This window comes from Stegodyphus dumicola, chromosome 5 (genome assembly GCF_044657685.1).
Source record: "Stegodyphus dumicola isolate Sdum_Otavi_A_Nest chromosome 5, ASM4465768v1".
In the NCBI taxonomy this organism is placed as follows: Eukaryota; Metazoa; Arthropoda; class Arachnida; order Araneae; family Eresidae; genus Stegodyphus; species Stegodyphus dumicola.
Window position 1 is genome coordinate 172,214,221 of NC_140772.1, and position 23,630 is coordinate 172,237,850.

Here is a 23,630-nt window from a genome sequence, read left to right on the forward strand (position 1 = left end):
AGTCCGGATTAAAGACTTTTGACTATATTGTCATCTATTTTCACACCACATTGTGTATTCTGCTGGACTTCTTCTGTATTTCTCGTTACTCCATATTGTGAAGTTTTGTTTATAAATCCTGTCCATTTAAAATAAAATTAAAATTAAGTAAAAAATTTATGAGAGTTCATTATCAAACTCCCTGATGCCTTTTACTTACTGAACAAAGGTAAAGAAGAATTCATGGAAGGTTCCTCAGTTATGACTGTTTAAAATTCCTTTGCTTTATGCCTGTATGTACGCTGGGCCAACAAAAAAAAAAAACGAACATTTCTATATCTTTCATTGTATTGGGCCAATTGACAAAATTCAAAGTGCGTTTTTCGTGTCTCAAAAGCATAACTTAATATATATATACTATATTTAAATGCAGCATTATTCTAACATAGATATTTTGACACAAAAGCAACTTTTCTGAAATTTTTTTCCAATTTTTTTTCCATATTTCGATTTTACAACTCAAATTATGCCTAAGTGTTAAATTTTGTCAAATTTGGTGCAAAATTTACGGAGAAATTCAAAAATTTACCTTGGCACATTTTTTTTTCACTTTGCACCAAGAATAATTTACTTAATTAACTTCTTAATGCATAGCAATCTATCTTCTTTTCCTTTTTTTCATTGTAGGAAAAAAGTCATCGTTTGTACTTTCAGACCATTTTAACAAAGTGCGTAAACCACATTTTCCTTATTATCGCTTAGAATAAATACACCAAATTTCAAAACGCCCCAAATTGTAAATTTACAAATTCAAGTATATCTTAGGAAGTTTTGAATAAAAAACTCTAATTTTTTGCAGGTATGCTTAGAAATCTATCTTCTTTAAGATGATACAAAGCTTTTATAGATTTTAATTCAAAAGTTTTTTTCGAAACAAATTTAAGAAATAAATCGTAAAAAAATGGGCAAATTATGTTTGGATTAAGCCTAAATTTTGAATTCTGGAAGAAGGAATTTAATAAAAAAAAAAAAAGAGATATTAATAAATATATATCAAATTCAATTAACATTGACGAGCTAAAATTTTGAGAGCTAATTTATTAAAAATTACTCTTGCGTTTTTTACAAAATTTGGCAGTTTGACATATTTTGAATTGTAGAATCGAAATATGGAAAAAAATGGCCATGCCATTTCAGAAAAATCTCCAATTTTGTGTCAAAATACCTATATTAGAACAATGCTATATATACATCTAATACTTATCTTAAGTCGTGCTTTCGAGACATGAGTTGAATTTCGTCAATCGACCCAGTAGAACGGGAGACTGTCCCCTTTTTTTGTGCAAGGTGCATATATGTAATGCAAAATAAAATAAAAAAATATGCTTAAAATTATTCAACTTGGAATAAACATAATAAAAACACAACAAACGGCAAGACAAAGGTGGCAAAACATGCCAAAATAAAATATGAAGTAAGGAATTTACATCTTTTGCTGTGTTATCATCAGAGGATTGGTGCAATGAAAAAAGTAAATAAATCAGCCTCTTTCTGAAGAATCTTTATCAGTCCATCCTCTACAGGCTGAAGTAAACAGTGCAAACAAATGCAAAATTATAGTATCAAAAACGTAAGCATTTTAAAGTAATTATTTTGTGTAGACTGAGCCCCCCCCCTCCCAAAAAAATTGCTGATACAAGCAGACCTACATATATAAACTTTGAAACCCCACAGGCTGGGTTAAAAACTTTTAAAAATTATACCATTCAAATCACAAGTAAACAAAATGAGGAGTTAGTTCTTTAAATTTGAAACACTAGAGCAACAAAAGTTTTGAAATGAAAAATATTAATGTAGCAAAATTTTAGAAAAAATAAATTTTAAAATAAATAAAATAACTTTCTAAACAAATAAAGACACAAATTAAAGTTTAAAATAATCTCAGAAAACGATCAAAGTAATCTGCCTTTATCAGTCCATCTTTTACAAGCCGAAGTAAACAGTGCAAGCAAATGCAGAATTATAGTATCAAAAATGTAAAAAAAACTTGAAAATTGTTATTTTGACTAGATTCATTGCAAAAAACAAAACTTGCAAATACAAGCAAACTAACATACACCAAAACAAATGTAAATTTTGAAACCCGTCAGGCCAGGTTAAGCACTTCCTAAAAACTATACATCAAAATCATAAACAAGCAAAAAAGCTTAAAAATTTAATAATAATAGTAATTTTCATTTTAGCAGGCTGAGTCCAAAATAAATAAATAAATAAATAAACATGTAGAACAGAAGCAATCAAACATATGAAAAATAATGAAAGAAAATTTGATCTAAAAAATATAAAATTAAAATAAAATGAAGAGTTGATTTTGAGAATCTATAAGAACTAAAGTTTTGAAATGAACAAATATTATTATCTCTCTAACAATATTTTGCTACAAAATTGCTAAAGGAAACAATTGCTTTAATCCATTTGTAAAAAAATTGCAATGAAATATTTGCTAAGTTGTTAAAACCCATTTTTAAGTAGGGATAGTAATCGTATTTCTGGATAAATACTTCCTAATGAAAGCATAATATATATATACATAGAATAAATATATATGCTGAAACCATCCATAGGGAATTTTATCTGCAGTGAGTTGCATAACAAATATTTGCAGGATATGATTACAAAACAGTTAACATTTAGCATTTGGTCAGGAAGATCGGGTCATCAATGTCAGTCAGCTGATTGCCTCTCACATTACAACTTTATATGCACGAAGGGGTGCTGTTCTACGACTTTTGGATTTTCAATGGCTCTCTACTTGCCAGTTTTGGGAAATTACATATCCTGCCAAGTTAACCCTTTGAGGGCGGGATGACCATTACAGTGGCCATAGAATGGTCTGTTTGAAAGGGTGGGGTTATCCATTTTAGTAGCCATGTCTTTTTCCTGGCTGAAAGTGTGGGATGAAATGTCAAATTTGATATTCCTGGGGTTTTAGCCATTTATCTCTTTCAAAGGTTTTTGTGTTAAGGATCCGGTTTCCCCAATTTTCCCCCTTTCATTCTTGTAGCCTAATGAATCCGGGAAAGCTGCATTTGTGAATCGTAAACAGAGCTTTGCATTGCTGTAGAATATTTCCTATTTTCGTAAGTTTTATAGGAATTATTTTGATTTTTTTGTACCAATATGCCGAAAAGAGGACTGTGTGAAGAAGAAATGAAAGAACTTCAAGAGCTTTCTCAAAATTTTAGAAAAAAATCATATAAAACAACTCCTTAATAGTTCAGAAGCTTTTCAGTCGGCTATGCTCGAGTCTCAGATACTATTTCATTGATAGGCCACTAGCCTATTTAAAACAAAGCTCCACAAAGATGTAATGCTTGTCAGAGAAATGGAATAAGAAAGCGATCAACGTATTCTTGCGAAAAATGCGACGTAGATCTCTGCGTTACTTGTTTCAAAAATTTCCACAAAAGCAAATAAGAATATTTTGTTTTAACATAGTTATAAAAAATTAATGGTTATATCATTCTAAAACTAATTTTTTCATTCTGTAATAAACTACTAAGTATCTCTTTCCTATTTTCCTTATCTTTGAAAAATAATCAATGGGTCCTTCACAGGATCCAGAATCATCAAGAGAAGAAACTACATATATTTTCAAATAGTCATGGTGGAACATATATATAAATAAACGTATTTATATATATACAAATATAATGTACACTGTGCAAAAAAAAAAAAAAAAACGGATGCTGTTCTGTATCTCCCGTTCTTCTGGGCCATTTGACAAAATTCAAATTGCATTTTCCACCTCTTGAAAGTGTGACTTAGAATATATATTAAATTGATGTATAGCTTTGTTCTAACATAGGTATTTTGACACAAAATCGAACTTTTTCTGAAATAACATACCAATTTTTTCCCACATTTCAATTCCACGACTGAAATTATGCCTAGAAATTCAGTTTTCTAATTTTTCGGGAGAAATTTATTTAGAAATTTAAAAATTTATCTTGGTGAATTTTTTTAGTTTGCGCCAAGAATAATTCACTTGGCGAACTTCTCAATGTATAGCAACCTATTTTCCTTTCCTTTTTCTACATTGTCCACGAGCGGGAAAAAGTCATCATTCATACTTTCAAACCATTTTAACAAAGTGCGTAAACCACATTTTCCTTATTATCGCTTAGAATAAATACGCCAAATTTCAAAATGCCCCAAACTATAAATTCACAAATATCTTAGGAAGTTTTGAATAAAAAACTCTAATTTTTTGCAGGTATGCTTAGAAATACATCTTCTTTAAGATGATGGCAAAACTTTTAGATTATAATTCAACATTTTTTCAAAAATTTTTTTTAATTATTTTAAAATACAAATTCAATTAACATTGAGTAGCTAATTTGTTAAAAACTACTTGTGCAATTTTCACAAAACATGGCAGTTTGGCATAATTTGAGTCGTAGAATCGAAATATGGAAAAACAATTGCCATGTCATTTCAGAAAAAGTCTGATTTTGTGTCAAAATACCTGTATTAGAACAATGCTATATACAGTCAAAAGTCGTTAATTCGGACACCCATAATCCGGAATGATCTATAATCCGGACCTCAAAGCTACAAACTTTCTGCGCATGTGTCGCGTTCACTCATGCGCACAGGCGTTTAAGAGTGCACGTAAGAACTTTACGGCTGCGAATATGTACAAGCGCAGAATACGTTTTTGCGTGCGCGTTTAATGTGTAACGGACGGCATAAGCTAAGCTAAAATTATCTAATTCAGTTAATGTTGCAGATTGCATTGTTCCTTAATCTTCGAATTGGATCTGGCTTATTATTTTTTGCAGACTGTTAGAGCAATTTCATAAAAGTAAGCTTGAACTTTCGATTATGTCAAATAGAATTTCGGATATATATTTACTAATATGTAATTTGTATCTACAAAGCGAAAGTATGTTTTGAAATCCGAAATCTGTTTATCAATTTCACGCCGCGGGTTGGAAGTTGATCTGTCAGCACTATCCTTATCTTCAGGGCAGATGTTTTTATTTTATTTGACTTATAATCCCTTACTAAGTGTAGTATTTCATCTCGATGTACTACGTCTTTGATATGATTTAAATCAAGTTCCTCGTCACTTCCGATAGTGAAGAAAGTGACCCAGAGGTTATTGAAAATGAAAACATTTCGAATGACAAATTAGTCGGTATTCTGAACACAGCAATTATAGGACTTAAACAGTGGAACTTTGTAACTAAATATGAAATTATGTCTGTTTAATAGAATTAAAGAGAAAGTATTATCACATGAAACGAAGCAACTTACATTGAAAGAAATGTTTAATAAAATAAACAAATAAATATTAAGCTTTTTCTTTTTGTAAATTTTGATACCCTTTAGATCATAATTGTTCTTTATTTCATAAATTACAGTTTCATATTTTTAATTTTGTAATTTCTGCATGCCATCTTACCAGATTTAAACTGATGATCTATAATCCGGAAAAATCGATAATCCGGAATCGCCGAAGTCCCGACGAGTCCGGATTAACGACTTTTGACTGTATAAATCTAATGCATATCCTAAGTCGTGCTTTCGAGACATGAAAAACACAAGTTGAATTTCGTCAATCGGCCCTCTAATGATAGAGATATGAACTGTCTCTTCCCTCCCAACACAGTGTACATATATAATTTAATAAATATTGAATAATCTAAAATTCACTGAGTTCGAAAACAAGTTTTTCTAATACTTGTGCAATAGCTATAAATTAAGATAATAATTTATTTCCTAAATATTAATTATATTATCTCCTAATATAAATTTAGTAGAATGTATCAAAAAAGAGGGTACCCATATGTAGGTTTATTCCAAAAATTGTGTTTTAAAGTAACTTGTATGTAAATCATGAAAAAATCTTTTAAGGGGATTTGAATTTAAATCATGATTAACAAAATTTTAAACTTTGAAAATGAAATTGAAAAAACAAATACAGTCAAAAGTTGTTAATCCGGACTCGTCGGGACTTCGGCGATTCCGGATTATCGATTTTTCCGGATTATAGATCATCAGTTTAAATCTCGGAAGATGGCATGCAGAAATTCTAAAATTAAAAATGTGAAACCGTAATTTATGAAATAAAGAACAATTATGATCTAAAGGGTATCAAAATTTGCAAAAAGAAAAAGCTTAATATTTATTTGTTTACTTTATTAAACATTTCTTTCAATGTAAGTTGTTTAAGTTTTGCTTCGTTTCATGTGATAATACTTTCTATTTAATTCTATTAAACAGACATAATTTCTTGTTCAGTTACAAAGTTCCACCGTTCAAGTCCTATAATTGCTGTGTCAAGAACACCGACTAATTTGTCAATCGAATTTTTTTTGTTTTCAATAACCTCTGTCACTTTTCTTCGCTATCGGAAGCGAATTATAATGACGAGGAACTTGTTTTAAATCATATCAAAGACGGAGCATATCGAGATGAAATACTACATTTGGTAAGGAATTATAAGCCAAATAAAATAAAAACATCTGCGCTGAAGATAAGGATAGTGCTGACAAATCAACTTCCAATTCATTAGGCGCCCGCCGCCGAGCAACGTGAAATTGATAAACAGATTTCGGATTTCAAAACATACTTTCGCTTTAGATCCTTTACATATTAACAAATATATATCGGAAATTCTATTTGATATAATCGAAAGTTTAAGCTTACTTTTATAAAATTGCTCTTACAGTCTGCAAAAAATAATAAGCCAGATGCAATTCGAAAATTAAGGAACAACGCAATCATCAACATTAAGTGAAATAGATAATTAGATAATTTTAGCTTATATGTCCATTATACATAAAATGCGCACGCGAAAACGTATTCTGCACTTGTGCACACTCATATGCGCAGTCGTAAAAGGTCTTACGCGCACGCGTGAACGCCTCTGCGCATGTGTCAACGTGGTGCATGCACAGAAAGTTTTTAGTTTTGATGTCCGGATTATAGATCATTCCGAATTATGGGTGTCCGAATTAACGACTTTTGACTGTAATTATCGCTATTGATCAGAAATTAGTTGACTTTTCAAGGGGAACAAACCAACTCCCTTTCAATGAACAATAATTAATAAATGGGAAGGTGTTTCGTCTTTTACTCAAGTAAGAATGAGGATGCCAAACTGGCAAAAAGTTAGGCCAAAATGGGAGTTCCGTGAAGTGACGGGATTTATAACCAAAGTAGAGTACCAAAGAACTCATTCTGAGTGAAGCATTTTTACTAATACAAGATTCTTTAGAAATTTTCAGTGAAAAGCCAATTTATGTAGTAAAATTTACAAGATACTTTAGTAAATGTCCCCCGGCACCTTCGCTTTTATGCATGTTAATTCAAGACTATTTTTATAAAAATAAACATAATAAACAGTAGTAATCTTAATTGGAATTCTGAAATAGAACTCAAAGTAATTGAAATAAACATGAGAAAATAAGAAACAACAATGCTCTCTTTGCAAAAACAAATCAAAGTTGAAAAATTGAAATAAAGTACCCTAATCCGGACTCGTCGGGACTTCGGCAATTCCGGATTATAGATCATCAATTTAAATCTGGTGAGATGGCATGCAGAAATTATGCAATTAAAAATATGAAACCTTAATTTATTAAATAAAGAGCAATTATGATTTAAAGGGTATCAAAATTTATATATTAAAAAAAACTTTATATTTATTTGTTTACTTTAGTAAACATTTCTGTCAATGAAAATTTTTTAAGTTACTTCATATTTTTGTGCTAATACTTTCTTTTTAATTCTATAAACAGACATAATTTATTGTTCAGTTACAAAGTTCCACTGTTCAAGTCCTGTAATTGCTGTGTCGAGAATACCAACTAACTTGTCAATTGAAATTTTTTTGTTTTCAATAACATTCTCTGTTACTTTCTTCACTATCGGAAGCGCATGGGTAAATGCTTTACTTGCTTTACCATAGCAGATGCATGCATCAAATGCTTTACGCACGCATCAAACGCTCTATGCACATGCGGGAGTTTGTGGCTTTGAGGTCCGGATTATTGATCATTCGGGATAATGGATGTTCGGATTACGGACATTGTACTGTATATACAATAAAGTAAAATGTGAAATGTACATGAAGATATAAAGGCCAGAAAATGCATTAATTAACATACATTCTTTCTAGTGGGATGTCGATAAAGTGTTCTCTTCTGTGTTTTACTCAGAAGGGATTTGTGTCCGAAATTCCGTTATCAGCAGTGGGATACTTTGAATTATTACAGGCGGTAAAACTTTTGAGAAGCTATTTTTGGAACATGGGAGGGACTAGGAATGTTTGAGGGACGTTTGTTGTGGAATTCTTATGTGAGTAAAAACATCTGTTAAAATCTTAAATATATTCTAACTGGTGAATGGAAATTAATTAATTTATGGCTAATTGTAGTGTCGGAAGTAAGGAAAGAGGAAAAAGTAATTTTCACTGTCAATGAGCTATTTGATAGACTAAAGAGTATGAAATAGGCTCATTTAAAACTATTATTTTTTACATTATATACAATTTTGTAATTACACTATGTACAAATCCTCTGACTGATAGTCATCCAACTTATACTGCCTTCTCAGGTTTAGGAACAAATTATCATATCCCTAACAGTTAAATGATTTAAAGTGAGTATTTAACGCCTGCCCTTTTAAGACAATGGTTAATAAATCAATTAGGTATTAGATTATTTTTGATAATTTTGATAAGGAGCAAAATTTCGCATTGTAGATTATTGTATCTGTACAAATATTTTTGATAATTTTGATGAGCAAAATTTCGCATTGTAGATTATCGTATCTGTACAAATATTTTTAATACGTTGTATTTGATTTAAGATTGTATTACTAATAACTTTTTTAGAGATGTTGGAAGTCCAATTTATGAATAGTATTGAAATTGGAAGTTTCTTGTTTTGTCAAAAACTAAAAATTTTTTTTTTTGTAGTTAATTAGTGGAAGATCGACATAGTTGATGCTATTTTGCAAATGATTAGTTTTATTAAGTGTAAGGCATTCTGGATAAATCTCGGAGTATTCAATCTTATTAAATTTATTAAATGTAATAAGATCATCTGTATATCTGTAAGTGTGCTTGTAGTAATTTAATTCTTGCTGTTGTAAATTTTTTCGGAAGGTAAATTCTTTGATAAATAAAAAGAGATAACAGATGGAAGTACTGGAATGTGTGCCCATTGGAAGTCTCCTGACTTGTTTAAAAAGTTGATTTTGAAATTTAATGTAGTTATGAAAAAGGGTGCATTTTAGGTAGGTTTTCCATTTACTAATGTTCATAATCGTGAGCATAGCAGGGAAGAGTTTAGGCAGATCTAGTAGACTAGTATAGATTTCTTCTAAAGGAAGTGAGGTATGTAAGTTTTCAAAGTGATAGCAGTTAATGTTTTGTATGTCAATTGTTTAAATGGCATTAATGACAGGAGTGTTATTATGGATGATCCAGCAATAGTTACGATTAGTGTTACAATCATTGAAAATAATTTTACAAATATTTTTAAGCTGAATTGCAAAATAATAGTCTACATTTTTCTTGTAGTTATTAGTTCCATTTGCTATAAATCTGAATTTTAATGGTGTTTTATGGAATTTGGGAAGTGCATATAGGTTAGTAAATCTGTTGTGTTTTGGATTTAAAGAGGTATTTAGTTTTTTATGAAAAGTTTTAATTCTGTTAATTATAAATGTTTCTGTAAGGTTTGCTAATTGATAAGTAGTTGTGTGGAAAAGTTCTTTATTAATAATTGCCGAATAGAATTGTTTTCATATAATGTTAAAGTTATTATTTGCTTTATCTATTTTTGTAACAGTAAAAAGCTTTTCAAAATTTTTTATATCAGACAGTAGTTGTGACCAATTTAATGTACTTTCAAACATGAGTTAATTAAGTGCGGCGGGAATGTGTTTAAGTATTTCATCTTTCCATTCAAGACTTAGAAGAGAAGTGCTAGCTCATAGAGCTTTTCCCCCTGAAGCAGAAAGTGAGAAGTGATGACGTAGCCATGATGACACTGAGCGCGCCAATATAATTCACAGCTTGGAAATTAGCATTTTTGAACCAGCGTTTAAAATGAGCTGTGTGTGAAAGATAGCTATAATTTGGAAGAGGCAATGTTACTGCTTTATGCATTTTAGACTGAACCATTAAAAAATTTAATAATGCTTACTCAATTTTAAAATAATAGATAAAATGTGCTACTCTTTTAACATAAAGTTCCGTGGGTTTTTTTTTTTTCCATTTTTATTTGCAGGTTTTTTTTATTTAATGCACGTTTATTTCTAGTCATTTCTTTATTTGCATGCTAACTGAGGGAATTTTTATACTGCTTCTAAGATAACTATAATAGCAGCTATTTAAATTTACTCAAAAAACAACTTTACATTGACATAGGTTTAAACATATATGACATATATAGCAACATTTCTGCTAACCTACGTTTGATTTTTTGCCTAATTGTAAATTTTACATTGTTATAATTCTCTTCTGATTCAATATAATAGATATTTTTAAAATAATTTTGTAATTTATACTTATATCTATATTACAATTAAATAAATGTATATAAGATTGTTGTTACCTTAATTTTGACAAAATAGCTTTATTCAGAGTACCTAAAACAGTTATTTAATTTTTCAAAAGTGTGAGTAAAGGAAGCAGGTCTTTTTATGCCAATTACTTTGATGTTTTATACTATTATATTTTATCTAGAATGCTAATCTAGCACAAAATCTAATCAATAATTAGTTACAAAGGATACAATAAGAATAACTTTAACAAGTACTTAACAAAATTAGTTTGTTAAATACTTGTTATTCTTGTTGGTACTATTTTGGTACTATTCATAATACCGAAGATATTATCGATTAACTCATAGAAGTCAGATGCTTTCTGATTTCCTGTGGGGTAGAGTATACCTTTTGCGGTACTTTTTGAAAATAATGTTTTCTCTGGAGCGACTTTTTGTCTCTCGTTTCCCTTGACTATTAAATAATTTGGTTTTAGTTTGTGACACAATTTGATTTCTTCTCAATCTCTCTTGAATAATATCAAATTTTAAAACAGTTACATCTTCTAAAACAAATCCTCTATCTAAAACGCGGTTTCTCAGTAATTTGAGGCAGAGCGCAAAATGAGACCTCTGATTAAAACAAACTGCACATTTTGAAAAGAACCAACTCAGTCCAGTTTAGAGTCATAGCAGAGTTTTCAATCTATATGCATTTCGTCGAAACTGAAAACGCATATTTTTTCTACACAATACAAATATTCGCCTTTTCCTTCTTTAGAGTAAGAACATTACTTTAAATTCTTGGACTACACTAAAATTTAGAAAACACTAAAAAATAAAATAAACACCATTTCTTTAATTTGATAATACTAGGTAAAGATATTCCAATTTTTTTTCTTAATTTTTTTCTTTCCAAAAATCATAGCTTTAAGAGCTCTTATGACAATGCAACGTGAAATATCTTCACTAGTCCACCTGATTTTTTTCCTTCTTTTTCAGTAATGCATTAATCTGCGTCTTTATAAAAATAGGCTTTAGACATTTTTCCAAATTCTTTGATTTTTGCTCCCCCCCCCCAAATTTCGCTATTTGAGATTTTAATTTCTGATACCGATTTCTGTCTAGATGTTGTCCACCTTCTTTGTCACTGAACAAACATTCTAAAATTTTTCTTTTCTCTATTTTTCAATACTTTAATACAATTTAATACAATTTTCTAAGGATATTATTTTGTTCTTCAAATTATCAATGCATTCTTGTTTATCCTTAAACATTCAGGATGATATACATTTTCATTTGTGAGTTTTATTTCAAAATCATTAAAATTTGATTTATTATTGTCATCATCAATTTCGATTTGTTATTGTCATCATAATTTACTTTCGGCACAGCATTCCATTTCAACATTTTCTTTTTGTGGCTATCCAAACAAACGATTTTTCATACCATCTTCATAAACACCACATAGAAAATGTTTACTGCAGATTTTTCCGCTCTTCACATTAATAGAATCTTCTCTTTGACATTTGTGTATCCGTTCTTTTGTCAAAAGTAAACTCTCATTTAGATCCTTTGGTCCCATGAAATAAAATATCTCATCCTTTCATACTTCTGTAAGTGCTACGGCACGTTACTGTAGCGAATAAAGCCATATTACGTAAACTATACTTTAACAATATAGAATTTAAAATAAAAACTGACTAAAATTACATATATATAAATTATTTTAAATATATACATTATTAGAAAACAGATATATATATTATTAAAATTAATTTTGGATATGTAACCTCTAGAAAATTGTCTGGCAGCTCAATGAAACTACTGTTTTAAACACGGGAAATCAGGACAGGTGGCATCACAGTGACGTCAGATTATTGCCTGTTTTGTCCCCCCATTAGGCTCGCGTCGGCGAGGAGTCGAACAAAGAAATGAACTAGCCCTTCTATTTATCCCTGTTTCCATTTTAAAAAGGTATCTATAGGTAAATTCAGTTGATAGCTTGCTTTAACTATAAATTCGTTGATGCTGTTTTCGAAAGTCTTGTAACAGTAATTTTTGTTTGTGTGTCTGACTGGTCTATATTTTATTCCATAATTCAGTGTTTTTAGTTGATTGTTTTGTATGATATCCAGGTTGCCAGTAATTATGTGCTGGTGATGAGCATCTACATAAGTACTGTAAATTGGTAATTTACATTGTCATTCTGCTGACTCATCTATTTCATGGTGGTTAGTAAGCAAGTTGCTTAACGTCTTTTGATATTTAAATGCAACTATTGGTGTGGTGTCTACAGCTGAGAAGTAAACTTTACATTCGTTGGAGATTCTAGAGAATCGAATATTGTCAAACTGCGGATGCAGAACATTGACTTTAAAATAAATTTTGCTTAGAGCCAGACAATTAGAAAGTCTGAATTTACAAAAATCAAGAGCCCTGTCTTTAACAATTTTTATTTTGTTCTTGTTTTGAGGAATGATTTTTTTCAGTTTTAGAAGGAATTTACTAGTACAAGAGTGTAACCAGATGAGGAATTTCTTTGGGAAGTTTTCAGAATCAAAAAAACATTTCAATTGTTTTTTTCGATGTAATTGTATCCAAAGTTGGTAAAAATCTCATATTATTATTATTATTTTGCTTCCACTTTTGCCTCTTTGCATTTTGTTGCTGTAAAGTTTAAATTGGCTGAAAATGGATTTATTGGAAGGATCTTTGTGACTATGAATATAAGTGTTAACCCGGCGTTACTCGCGCCGGGCTTCCGAGGCCTGATCAGTTTGCTAAAGCTATGTAAACCCTACCACTTAATACTGAAATGGACCACACCGGGTCTAGCTGAGTGTAAGGTGACGTTTGACATGACATGACAAAGGATGCATTTTCGGAATTTTGTTTTATTCTGTTCGGACAAAAAGCCATTTTTCAGGTCACTTAGGCCCGGCGTGAGTAAACGTGTTTCTAATTTCGAGTTTCAAGTGCACCGAGTTTGTAGCACGACATGGCTCGCAGATTAACATATGATAAAGAAATGGAACGATTATGTACTTTGCTAGATGAAGTATCGACCGATGACGAATCTATCGAAGGTGATGATTTATTGTCTGATTGCAATGAAAGGTTTAGTGAGCATAATACGTCGTCTGAAGAAGAAATCGAGTCTGATGAAGACGACGCTACTGATTCTAATTCAGTTGATTGTTTTATTGGAAAAAATGGATAGACAATTCGGAAGAAAACAAAATTTCGTCAAAATGTTTGAACTATATCGCGAAATATTATTTATACCTATAATCAGTTGGAAATGTTGGAGTGGCAAAAAACATGACATCTCCTCTTGAGTCTTGGAGTTTATTACTGGATGAAAATATCTTAAATACGGTCGTCACCTGTACAAATATATATATTGGCACTATCAGTGACAAATTTCAGAGAGAACGTGATGCTAAAAAAACAACTCTCCAAAATTAAAGCCTTATTGCATTGCTATATTTATGTAGTACAGTCAAAAGTCTTTAATCCGGACTCGTCGGGACTTCGGTGATTCCGGATTATTGATTTTTCCGGATTATAGATCATCAGTTTTAATCTGGTAAGATGGCATGCAGAAATTATAAAATTAAAAATATGAAACCGTAATTTATAAAATAATGAGCAATTATGATCTAAAGGGTATCAAAATTTACAAAAAAAAGCTTAATATTTATTTGTTTACTTTATTAAACATTTCTTTCAATGCGCGCATGCGTAAAGCATACATTATGCATAGCCGAAATAGAAAATTGCAACCAGAAAACTAATTGATTTGTATTCATGATATTTATAATGACGAGGAATTTGATTTAAATCATATCAAAGACGGGGTACATTGAGATGAAATACTACATTTAATAAGGAATTATAAGCTGAATAAAATAAAAACATCTGCCCTGAAGATAACGATAGTGCTGACAGATCAACTTCCAGTTCATTGCTCACCGCGACGTCCCCCCTCCCAACCCGCAGAGCAGTGTGAAATTGATAAACAGATTTCGGAACGGTTAGATAAACAAAGGATATGCCTTTATCCATTTTTTGGAGCAATTCCACTTTTTGTTTGATGGACATCGAAACATACTTTCGTTTTGTAGATCCTTTGGGAGCTCTAGAATCGGAAATTCTATTTGACATAATCGAAAGTTCAAGCTTACTTTTATAAAATTGCTCTTATAGTCTGCAAAAAATAATAAGCCAGATCCAATTCGAAGATTAAGGTACAATGCAATCATCAACATTAACTGAAATAGATAATTAGATAATTTTAGCTTATACCGTCCGTTATACATTAAACGCGCACGCGAAAACTTATTCTGCGCTTGTGCACACGCATATGCGCAGTTGTAACTGTCTTACGCGCACACGTAAACGCCTATGTGCATGCATCAACCCGGCGCATGCACAGAAAGTTTTTAGCTTTGAGGTCCGGATTATACATCATTCTGGATTATGGGTGTCCGAATTAACGACTTTTGACTGTATACATAAGTCATCCCATGTGCATGTGAGAGATTTATGGCTCACTGATGGAATGGAAATATAAATATTTCATAGGACTATGTCTCAAATTCGTTTCTTATAATCGTTTTTTGTTCCTATGAGGTGCATAAGATTTGACGATGTTAGAAACAGGCAAATGAGAAAAGAAATGGACAAAATTTTCCCCAATAAGGTATGTATTTGGCTGATTTGTGCATAACTGTGAGAAGTTTTACCCAGCTGGATCATATGTTATAACTGATGAAAAACCTGAACCATTTAGAGGACGCTGCTCATTTCGACAGTACATGCCATAAAAGCCAGCTAGGTATGAAATAAAGATTTTCGCTGTTGTTGCTGCAAGAACTTTCTTTAGATGTAATTTAGAAGTTTCTGCAGGTACTCAGCCCAAGGCCCGTATCATGTAAATAATTCATCAGTTGAAGTCGTCAAAAGGTTAACAGAAAAGCTAAATTCTGGGAGAAATGTAACAGTCGACAACTGGTATACTAGTTATGAACTTGCAAAATTACTCTAGTGGGCACCATAAGAAAGAACAAGAGGGAAATACCGAAAGAGTTTGTGAACAGTAAAAATCATAAGGTGCATTCATCCTTGTTTGTATTTCAAAAAGACGTGACTTCAGTGTCGTTTGTTCCTAAAAAAAAAAAAAAAAATTTAACCTCTTATCTACAATGCATAACGATGGCACTATTGACCAAACAACAGGTGATTCAAAAAACCTGAAATATTAACATTTTATAATTTGACAAAAGGAGCTGTTGATGTGGTGTACCAAATGTCAGCAGCGTATTCAACTGCAAGAATCAGCAAAAGATGGCCGATGTTTCTGCTCTTTACACTGCTAAATACTGCTGCAATCAATGCTCGAGTATTACTCCAGTGCTCAAAACATCTCTCCCTACAGCACAGGAAGCAGGGTCAGTTTTTGAGAGATCTTGCAACAGATTTGCTGAAAGACTACACAGCGGAGAGGTGCACTGTACCATGTTTCCCTCGACATTTGCAAGAAAATCTATCTTGCAAGAGCAAAGAACCTACTGCTAAAACACAGAAAGCAATTGAGAGAAAAAGGTGCTATATTTGCCTAAAGGACTGAAAATCTAAGATAAGTTGTACAAAATGTGAAAGAAATGTCTGTGGAGATCATTCTGTTTTAACATGTACCCATTGTACATAAAACTTGATAAGTTTTTTTTTTTTTTTTTTTAATTCTATACATACATTGAATAAAATTAGAGCTCTAAATATTGTCCTAAATTATGTTGTTAGTAAATGCTTAATGGGGTGTTTAAATACCTGCATAAAATATAAATCCATGAAGCCGTGCTCGTGCTGGGCCTCAGTACTTGTGTACATACGATTAGCGTGAGTAACACCGGGTTAAGTCCATAGGGATAAAGTGAACGTTATTTTAGTATAAAAAATGATTCCTGAAAAATTCGTTCTTTGTGATTGGGTATTATGTCCAAGATCTGAAGTTGAATAGAGTTGAAGTCATGGTGTTTAAAGTGCTCTAATTCTGCTGTATTAATCTGTGAACATGTACTTATTTTAGTGCTAGTCTAGAGAACCTACTGCTCATTACCATAGAGCTCACATTAAGAAATCATTACCATAGAGCTCACATTAAAAAATTCAATGCATAGAACAAGACTCGACATTCACAGGTGAATGTCAACATTCACATAGTCGCTTGGTCTATGTCCAAAATATATGCCAAATATCCTTGTTTCTGATTTACACTGGCAAATGTCGACATTCACCATGCACTAATGGTGAATGTTGAATATGTCGGACATTTGCATTTTTTCCTCCGTATTTCAGGCGCGATAAAACTTCACAAGAGTGATGTAACTTTTCCGCTTGTCTTGCTGAGAGGAGTAACCAATCCCAGTGAGAAGGGTTGTTCGTAACTTTGTAGAGGCGTTTTCACTGCGCAACATGTAGCTTTAGGATTCTAACTTGAGAAGGGCTTCTCGATATTACTAATAGTGTATTAATAGTGACAGCAGTTGTGCTTGAATAAATGTTAAGCATTTAGTTTTAAATTTAGCCAATAAAGATTTTTTTTATTTTTTATTTTTTTTACTTTTGCATTTATACTGTATATGTCAAAATATGAAAAAGCTTAAGTAACAGCACATGTAAATAAACTTTTGATCTTAAACAGTACATTCTAAATGAGAAAAGAAAATAATACCAAAAAAACTTAATTATGTGATTGAAATCTTATTTATTGCAACAACATAAACTTTTGTGACATTTTGAATTGCACAAGAGTCCCTTGCTTTTACAACTGCATTTAGTTGTGGAACACTTCCTTTTGCAGTGACAGCGTGTATAGCCTTGCCCTCTACTTCTTGAATTAGCTGCAGCTGCTTCTCTCAGTGACATTACTTAAGAAGGAATCTCATCTACAGAAAGTAACTTTTCTTTACAAATTATGAACTGATTATGGGTATAAAGCTGCTTGAAGGTGTCATTTTTATTTGCTAGTTTATAAAACCCACACCAACTACCAACAACTACCAACACATTTCGGCCATCTGGACAACCACAGTCGACATCAGGGACTTGTATTTGTACGGTATTGCCAATTTGAGCAGGGATTTTTTTTTTTTTAGAATCATAACATTTTCGTTGCTTGCAGTAAAAAATTCTCATTCGTGCCTGATCTTTTTATTGAAATTAACTCTTGTTGTTCAGTCCAAGCTTGATACGAAGACGTGATAGGTTGCAGATTCTCCTCAATATTTTTCTTTGGAATATGGTTTTTGGTATGGCCACTGCTCAGATTTTCTTCAAAAGTATTAACAGTTTTTTCAAGCTGTTCTTCGGTTTCAAAAGTATTAGCAATTTCTTAAGAGTTCTTCAGTTTCAGTATTTGCGATTTGTTCGCCAAGCAAAAAAGACGATGCTATGCCTCTTCTTGGTTTAATGCCAGACATAGCTTCATAAGGAGTAATCAATCCCGGTGAGGAGGGATGTGTTTGAAAGCTGTATTTGAAAAATAAAAACAGTTGTCTTCTCGTTTACTTGCATTTAATGCATTTAACTTTTCAGGGAAAAGTTCACAATTCACTGCAGTATCCATTCAACATAAATTAGAGTATCAGATTAAAAAAAAAAAAAAATTAAGAAAACATTGCATGTGCCATCAAACCTAGCATAAGACTGACAAATAGTGTTCCAGAGTATAACAAATACATGCTACATAACTTCATTGCAGCAGAGCAAAGGATTTTGCGACAGACAGTTGCCCCCCTCTTGAACTCGACTTCTCTTGTCGACCTCCACCACAGTAGATCTGTGATTGTCGACATACACAGGTGATGGTCCGAATGTACAAGAATATAACCAAATATTCGGTCATTCACCAACGTATTTGGTATGTATTGACATTCGCCGGTGAATGTCAACATTGTCCAATTTTGGTCTTTGACAGTAACATGTATACTTCATTCCCATTTAAGGGTATGCATGCTTTCTACTTTATGTGTATACTTTCACTTATATCATATTATATAAATGCAGACGTACATACTACGTAGATATGTAGGTAATTCATAAACTAATATAATTTCCCACGTACTTGTATACAGGTGCAAGCAGTTTTTTCTTAGATTCTTATCAGTTCATTCTTAACAGTTCTATCTGTCTTTATTTCTATATATATCTGTTCATGCTGAAGTGACCTTTACACACAGAAGTCTACTATGATGGTAGTGTTATTCAAACAAATCACAAGAACATAAATATAAATTTTTTGTCAAAGAAACAAAAATAGCTTTACAATTTGTGTCTGAAAACCTGGAAATCGTAAATACACTAAAAACTAGTCAGTCAGTTTGAAAGCTTTTGTCATTGTAGAAGAGAGGAATTTCGTTATTGTGCTTCCCCCTGGGGATCATCTCTAACCATTATATTCCAGGTGGCACATTTTAAAAGCTACCTCTGTATCAGTGTCTTGATTTCAGAGTCAGATAGTTTTGAAGTAAAATGTTCAAACAGGAGCGTTCAGTTGCAAACAGGAGAGATTCTCGCTGACCGAGGACCTGAAATTATCTGGAAATTTCTCTAAATGCGCTAAATTATATAGCATAACAAAATATAGACTAATATAATTGGGTATTGAAGAGAACTAACTATTGTATAACTTTTTCCCCCTGCAGTTTTTCAAAAACTACACATAAGAAACTATTTTTCCTGAAATTTGAAAAATTCTTTGCACTAAGAAATTACCTTCATTTTGATACCCGAGGGAACACATTCCCTTATTGAAGCTGAGAATTTAATATAAAAACACAAATGGAATGTATGTGGTGTTTTGAATTATGGCTTTTCATACTAAATAAGTGACACTTTTAATGACATAAATTCATTCTGTTATTAATACTTGAAATACATTACTTACAAATTTTCAATAGACAGTATGAAATGGTACATGATTAAATAATCCTTTTTTACTAATTTTAAAACTAAAATATATTATTCTAGGAAACAGTTTTGCAGCTTCTGTTTTATTCTGCAGATATTTTGGAAAATAATTGAATGTAAATTAGGAACACTTACATAATTGGATATTGCAATACTAATAATCTACAACAAGATTAAATTATTTTTAATTAAACCAGATATATTCTAATTTGCTGAAAGTTTTTTCTTTAAATAGTATGCTATCAAGCAGATTTTTAACAATTATGTAAAATTAAAATTCCATTATGCTTATACAGCATAATTTTAACAATTCCACTGAACTTTAATTTTTAATCATTCCTTCTTGGAAAAAAGTTCAAGTAGCTAAATTTGATAATATATACTGAAACAAATTAAAAATTATAAGGAAATTTAGCAGTGAAAAAAAAAAAAAAAAAAAAAAAAGACTGAGGTGAAGACTAGTTAAATTTAAAATTGTCCATGAAATAATCAAATAGTTGAAATAATTTGGTAACATAACATTAATATAAAGATATGATAGAAATAATTATTGTAAGCACTTCCTAAAGACACATAATTTTGTAATGTAATTTAAAATTCAAACAAGTTATTTGTAAAAAGAAAGTAACGTATTAGGTATGGCATTTTCTGCATCTTAATTTTACACATTTACTTCTGCATAATGCCCAATAGTCTTATTCTGGAACAACTGCAATATGAAATTTTCTCTCAATGACAGAAGGCATCTTGAAGTATGGTCACTAATCCCTACATTTCCCTTCTTTTTGTGACATAAATGCACCCCTCTGAGAATTCATTAAACTACACACTAGGCTCTTTGTTGCAATTTGGTTCAAGATACCCCATCCTTTCAAGGCTTTTACAGCTGCCAAAGCCCAAATCTCAAAATGTTAAACCAGACCTTGTCACTAAAAAATGCTACATTCTGTATGCTCCTCATTTCCTTGATTCTTGAAGTTCTTGAACTAGTTACAATAAAGCATCTGCTTGCCATGATCAGATATTTTAAGTTCCATCATTGTCATAATCTTGTATGGAAACAATTGTAATTTCTTTCATAATGCATTATGGACAGTCACAATACCAACTTGTTATTGCTTTTCTAGTTTCCAGGTGGACAGTCTCTGGAACAGTGAATCTGAAATGTCTTAACACTTTTTCATCATCCAGCTTTGTTGGCCGATTAAAACAGTGTCTGTCTGCCACTGATCCAGTCTGTTAGAATTTGGTGATTAGGATAGATCATAGAATGGTAATTAGGCAGCATTGCTTATGGAAATACGCTGCATGATCCTTCTTCACATATTGCCAGCTACACTAAACGTATGCATGTATGGATATTAGTGCTCATGTATGCATGTATATATACACACAGATATATTCGCATATACACAAATACAGACACACATGATACCGATAACAGAAGAGTACCATATTCAAATTGAAATTTTATGTGTTATGATTGGTTAACAATGTACTTTTTGAATTATATAGTTTTTATTTTTTTCCCTTAAATTTCTGTCCTTAGAAGATAGAATAAATATAATGAAAAATATGTTTTACAGTTTTTTATATTAAAATCTGAATGAAGTTAGTGAAAGCTTTCAATATCTCAATTAAGAAATTTTGCTAATAAGTCTGTCTATCTGGCACTCGGCTAACTAGAAAGCTTAACCTGGAATATTTTGGAATTTTAAGAAAAAAATCCCCCCCCCCCCAAATTTAGTAAAGGAGAGATTTGTAATGCTGTTAACATATATATATTGTTACTAAACAGTAGCAGTCATAATGGATAAGCATTATGTCACAATGCACTCATAAGATGTTCATTGTTATTTAATGTAAACTCGATTAATTCTCAATAAGCTGAGGATTTTTTTCTCTAATAAATAATAATACATATTCCCTTTTCCCCTTGCATTTTGAAAAAAAAAAAAAATATTAATTTTGGAGTCAACGTGAAGTATTTTTAAAGTTACAGGATCCGGGCATCACAAATGACCATGATACATGACTTTGAAAACGGATAAACAGTGGCGATGTAATGTGAAAAATTATTGTAATGAATTTGAGTTTTTTAAAATAATTCTATATCTTTAATTTGTGTTTGTTTATTATCTAATAAATAAAGAATGATATGTTTGTTTAAACTTCTGTCAGAATGATTGGTGTCATCTGCACTGACTTTCATGTTCGTTGGGATTTCATAATTGTATCAGGTGTTTTAATTTCATGTTCAAGGCCCATGAAATGCATTGACTTTCAGCTTGATAGCAAATAATATGATTGTTTTCATAACTTTCATAAACCAGAAATTTTCCTTGTTCATTTGGCTTTTCTAATGTGAATTTCATTTTTTATACATTCAAAGATTTGAAATTTTCATACATCCAGAATTTATCACTTCTTGAGTTTTCTGGGTAGTCAAGCTTTTACTTTAATTAGCACAGTTCTATAGAACAGAGACTGCTGTGCTTTGTCCATTAAACTATTTGACTGTTTTCATAAAGTATTACTGTTAAATAAACTGGCAGGATTTGCATAGTTATTAAAATATAGGGATTGGCAAAAGCTCATTTACATGGCAGTGCTTGATATAAGTAGTCTTTTAAATTAGTGAATTTGAAAGGATTTTTTTTTTTTTTTTTCATTTAAACTTTTAGTGTTACGTAGAAATTATTATCTGATATACTTTTATTTATTGTGCTTCAGTGTTTGTTTGCATAGTACTCAAGATTTATTTTTTCCATTTAGGTTAAAGATGGATTCCGTAAAGCATCATAAATTTCATGTGGAATATGATGAAAAGCTTAAACCTGAAGATGTTCATTTTTCAGAATTTGAGCATAAGAAAGATGAAAGCTGTGATATTTCTATCAAAAGTGGTAATTTATCTTAACATGTTTTGAAAGTAAATTAATAAATTTAAAGATGGAATAATGTGCATATGTATACATGTAGTTGCTAAGCAAAAAATAACATTCCATTGTATGTTATCATTCTGTTATGCAAAAAATAGCCTTTTTTCTTTATTCTTACACTTTTTATGCCTTTAATGTTTGTTTTGCAGAGGAATCTCCTGTTCAACTACTTGAAAGTGGTTATTATCAGGTTTTCTGCTTCAGTTATAGATAAAGCTATTTAAAAAAAATATGCTTACTGTAAGGAAGGAACAATAATAATAATCTTGTTCTCATCCTGTTTTTTCCCTTTGTTAATTAAAAAAAATTTTACTATTTCACAATTTTATCTTTCAAGTTATTTTTCTCTTTTATAAATAAAACTAGTTATTCAGTTCTAAAGATTATTTCAGGTTTTAATCCTTGAAGAATTATAGCATTTCTTATCAATCTGTTTTATTATTATAAACCAAATTAAAAGAGCTGTAAAATTTCACATTGAAATATGCAGTAAAGAAGAAGTGAAGAAAGAAATCAATAAATAAAGTTAATAAAGAAATTAATGCATTTTCAATTTTTGTTCTTAGTTCCTTACCCATCCACATTTCTGTTATACTTTAGTTCTTTAAAATATCTAAAAAAACCCTTTCAATTAATAAATAAAAGTACTTCTCCATTATCTATATGCTGTGCTTTTTAGCCGTTGTGAAAGTGGAGCCAAACACATGGCAAAACTCAATGTTAGCACCATCTGGAACTATGTGTGCTTTTATGTAAACTAGAATAATTAAACACACATACACATATTATTACAATAGTGCTGCCTAAATGTATGGCAGGTGCATAATGGAAAAGTACCATATTAAATTCTCTTAAACCCTTAACTAATTTATCGAAATTAACTTCTGTTAAGAAATTCCTGTGATGTTTTCTGAAAGTTGATAAAGTAATGTTTTAGGATTTTAATCCTTGCATCTCCGTTTTGTTCTTAGTATGACACTAAAGTTATTGATGTTTTATTTCTTTATTAATTTTACTTTTTGTTTCATCTGTTTAAATGATATACAGTGGTGGCCAAAATTGTGGACACTTTTGGAAATTTTTGTGTTTTTGAACTTTTATGCTTATTATGTTACGTTTCACAAAATGCAAACTTGTACGTATATATCATTTTAAAGAGAATTTATTA

At 31.0% G+C, this 23,630-nt stretch overlaps 1 protein-coding gene across 3 annotated transcripts in view; it reads left to right on the forward strand.

The window, feature by feature from the left end:
* The window catches only part of Alg12 (Alg12 alpha-1,6-mannosyltransferase), a 191,244-nt gene that overhangs the window by 19,863 nt on the left and 147,751 nt on the right, over positions 1 to 23,630 (forward strand). For all 3 annotated transcript variants that reach the window (XM_085817381.1, XM_085817382.1, XM_085817380.1), the window contains one exon: positions 22,296 to 22,426. In XM_085817381.1, coding sequence (XP_085673507.1) covers positions 22,303 to 22,426 — 124 coding nt within the window. In that variant the 5' untranslated portion in view covers positions 22,296 to 22,302. Of the gene's footprint in view, positions 1 to 22,295; positions 22,427 to 23,630 lie in introns of those variants that run through there.